The sequence below is a fragment of the Dioscorea cayenensis genome, chromosome 15, assembly GCF_009730915.1.
Source record: "Dioscorea cayenensis subsp. rotundata cultivar TDr96_F1 chromosome 15, TDr96_F1_v2_PseudoChromosome.rev07_lg8_w22 25.fasta, whole genome shotgun sequence".
NCBI lineage: Eukaryota > Viridiplantae > Streptophyta > Magnoliopsida > Dioscoreales > Dioscoreaceae > Dioscorea > Dioscorea cayenensis.
In genome coordinates this window covers 18,775,390-18,778,772 of record NC_052485.1, presented here as the reverse complement: position 1 = coordinate 18,778,772, position 3,383 = coordinate 18,775,390, and the positions used below count along the sequence as shown (strand labels likewise).

Genomic DNA, 3,383 nt, shown 5'->3' with positions numbered 1-3,383 from the left:
TAATAATATTGTTAATTATGATGATTAAGTTTTTCTTATAATAGTTTCTTTGTAAGTATAGTTTTATTTTTTGATTTTTTTTAAGTTATGAATAAGTCACAAATAGGATTCAAGCTCTTGATCTTCGAGTAGAGTAGAAAATAAAATACTAAATTACCAACAATTTTATTACATGAGTGATTAGTTAATTTTTGGTTTCTCAGTAATTGTTTTGTTTATTATGATGATTTCATTCAATCTATTTAAGAAAAACTATGTTTTATTATGAGTATGATTCTATTGAAGAGGTTGATTTGGATTCTTGTTTAATTCTTTGTGAATCAAAAGTTGGCATCCTCATATATATATATATATATATAGTGATTGAAGAGTTAATTATCTTTGCTTCTCTCATGCACTATCAAATTAAGATGGAGAAGAAGAAGAAGACATGGCAAGGCAGTATGATAGCCAAGGTTCGGAGAACAACCAGAAACCAAGTCTAGTCACTGGTCGGAGACTTCCTAAGCTTGGACAAATTGCACCCAATGATATCCATATGCAGGCTTGTGGAAGGAGTTCCAGGCAAACCAGGATGTGTCAGATATTGCTCTGATGTTCCACCCACTGATAATGTCGCTAGAGAAGCACGTTCCAACCCTTGGGTAAAGGAGAGACTTTTATCTCTAGACCCCATTGGTCAAAGTCTTAGCTATGAAATCACAAAGAACAATATGGGTTTCATAAGATACATGGCAAAGTTGAAGATGGTGGGTGGTGGTGGTGGTCATGATGATGGGAATGAAGATGGATGCAACTTGGAATGGTGTTTTGAGGTTGATCCAGTGGTTGGATTCAGTGAAAAGGGTCTTTTTTTTTTTCTATTTCAAAATTCATTTAAATTTTTTTACTACTAATATACTATAAAATTAAGTTATGTACGGTTTAATTATTTCCCAAAATATGCTCCCTCTATAATTATATTCACATGGCTATTTAGTATTTTCCATAAATTTTGTTGTATATGGATAAATTTTTAATAAGATAATAAAATTAAAATTTTCACCATTCGAACTGCATGCTTTGGTATACTAATGTTCACTTGTCCTCAATTTTGTAATAGATAAGTAATGTTAAAATTTATTTTATTAATGACCAGTTAAACTTTGCTTGATAAACATATGTTTATTTTGAAACTGATCAATCTCCATAATTTATTCTTACTAAGGATATTAATGGAGTTAATTTAGGTGAATTTTCTGATGCTATTTCCTTGATAAATTTTGCCTCTATAATCACTAACATAGTAATTTTCTTCTTCTTATTATTTTTTAAATCTTTATTTTTCACAATAATAAATTAATTACTTAAATAATTACCTTGATTATATGTAGGTGAATGTGCTTTTGAGGGCCTATGCTAGCATTGATTGAGAGTCTCTTAGTCTAGGAAAATGACATTTGTCAATTTTAATTTCTTTCTTGAGTTTATCATTAGTTTTACTTTATTTTTGGTTCCTTCGAACATTTTTAGAGCATGTAGTCTTTACTATATAGCGATCTAGATGCTTAGAGAAAGTTGTTGTGAATAGAGACTTAGTTTGACCATGTGTGTGAAAGCTAGTGTTTAAAGGGAGGAATGAGCTACCACCCATATAGTGTGAAAGCCGCTCTAAGGTAAATAGACACTATGCTTGAGGAATGTGTGATTGATGATTTACGTAGAGTGAGGGTTACCTCAAGGGATGTGTAAAAGCTACTGTTCTAAGGGCGGAAAGAGTTACCAACCTTATTGTGTGAAAGCCGCTCTTATAATTGGATACTATGCATTACAAGTGTGTCTTTGATGATAAAAGAGAGAAAGGGCCACCTCAGGGGATGTATGAAAGCTATTGTTCTATAGGCAGAAAGAGCTACTTTGTTTTATGTGTGAAAGCTACTCTTGAGTAATTCAATAGTATGCAGCATCAATGTGTAGTTGTTAATTTTCCTGAGAGAAAAGGCTACTTGAGGGGATGTGTGAAAGCTACCTCATTGCCTAATAAGTTGTGTTTGCATTACTTGATCGGAGTTGAAGGAAAATGAAGTAGGAAGGACTGAGCGCTTACACATGGGAGGAACCAAAAATAGGAGTGAAACTTATTCTTTTATTGGAATTTCATGTTTTAGTTAACATTTTGGAATTTTTCTTTGACTATTGGACTCCCAATTTTTTGAGATCCATTAAAAAAATAAGCATGAACTTTGAAAGAAGTGTCATGGAGAAGAAGGTATGTAAGTATTCTCCTTGTTACATTTCTCTGGTTTTTCCAACAGGTTTCCTAGTAGCATAGGAATTTATTTTTAATTTGCTTTTAGTTCTGTCAGTTTTCTTTGATGCAGAAATTTATTTCTACTGTAACTTCATTGTTGTGCTATTTTTAATGCAGTGAACCAGGAAAAGTTGGATATCATTAAAGTTTTTTGGCATGTGCATCAATAATGAATAGTTGTTGACTTATAAGGATTATTGAAAGAGAATATGTTGATTGGCTGCATATTTTTGAAAATTTCACTGATTTCTTTTTCCCCTTGTATATTCTAAGAGCAGAACAAAAATATGTTGATTTGGGAGCATATGCTGGAAAATTTATATGTAAAAGAGGCTTGTAATGATATTCATCTTGCTTTATCAATTATGAATGTTGTATATATATTCTTCATATTTTTATTCAAATTACAAATACCAGTCAAATTATCAACAATGCATTAGCAGTTTGTGATTTAATTTCTAAGTGATTATTAGTATTAATCATTTGGTTTCCTTGACTAAGAGTCGAATCTCCAATTTTATATATATATATATATATATATATATATATATATATATATATATATGTCTCATAATTCATATGCAACTGTTTATAATCCAAACTTATATTAATATGGACTTTAACATGAATGCAACCCAAACTTAAGGTTAAAAGCTCTTTAAGAGTACATTTTTAGTCCTTAAGTTATTTCTTCTGTGTGTAATTTATTTTACTGTACTATTGCTCAAGCTGTTAGGTAGTAAGTTTTTAATTTTAATCATATGGGTTTTCACATTATTCACTGCTCATAGTGAATTCCTCCCCACTCATCATATTAATGTCTTAATCCCAACAGGTTTGATGTATCATTCAATCTATACATTAATTTCTTGTCTTGACAGTGTAATAATTCTTTTATCCTCTCTGTATGTTCTATTATTTAGCTTTATATTGGTTCCAGTTTGTGGAACTATGCTATTTCAGAATTTGGGGTGTTTTGTGAAATGAGTAACTTTTGAATGGGTGTTGTGGAACTTTTAAATCAATGCCTAATTGTTTGTATTAATTGAAAACAAACAATTGATTTTCTTTTGAATTGATTATTAACAATTGA

The 3,383-nt window shown here is 30.5% G+C and overlaps 1 protein-coding gene across 1 annotated transcript; it reads left to right on the top strand.

Moving 5' to 3' along the window:
• The first annotated feature begins 527 nt into the window (after positions 1–527).
• On the top strand, positions 528–2,311 carry LOC120277758 (lachrymatory-factor synthase-like). The gene is made up of 2 exons (XM_039284602.1): positions 528–846; positions 2,295–2,311. The coding sequence occupies exons 1-2, from the start codon at positions 528–530 to the stop codon at positions 2,309–2,311; spliced, it is 336 nt and encodes a 111-aa protein (XP_039140536.1).
• Positions 2,312–3,383: the final 1,072 nt, after the last annotated feature.

Bases quoted from the DNA above. Each gene is read 5' to 3' on its own strand.
- LOC120277758 (XM_039284602.1), top strand. From the start codon at position 528: ATGATATCCATATGCAGGCTTGTGGAAGGAGTTCCAGGCAAACCAGGA.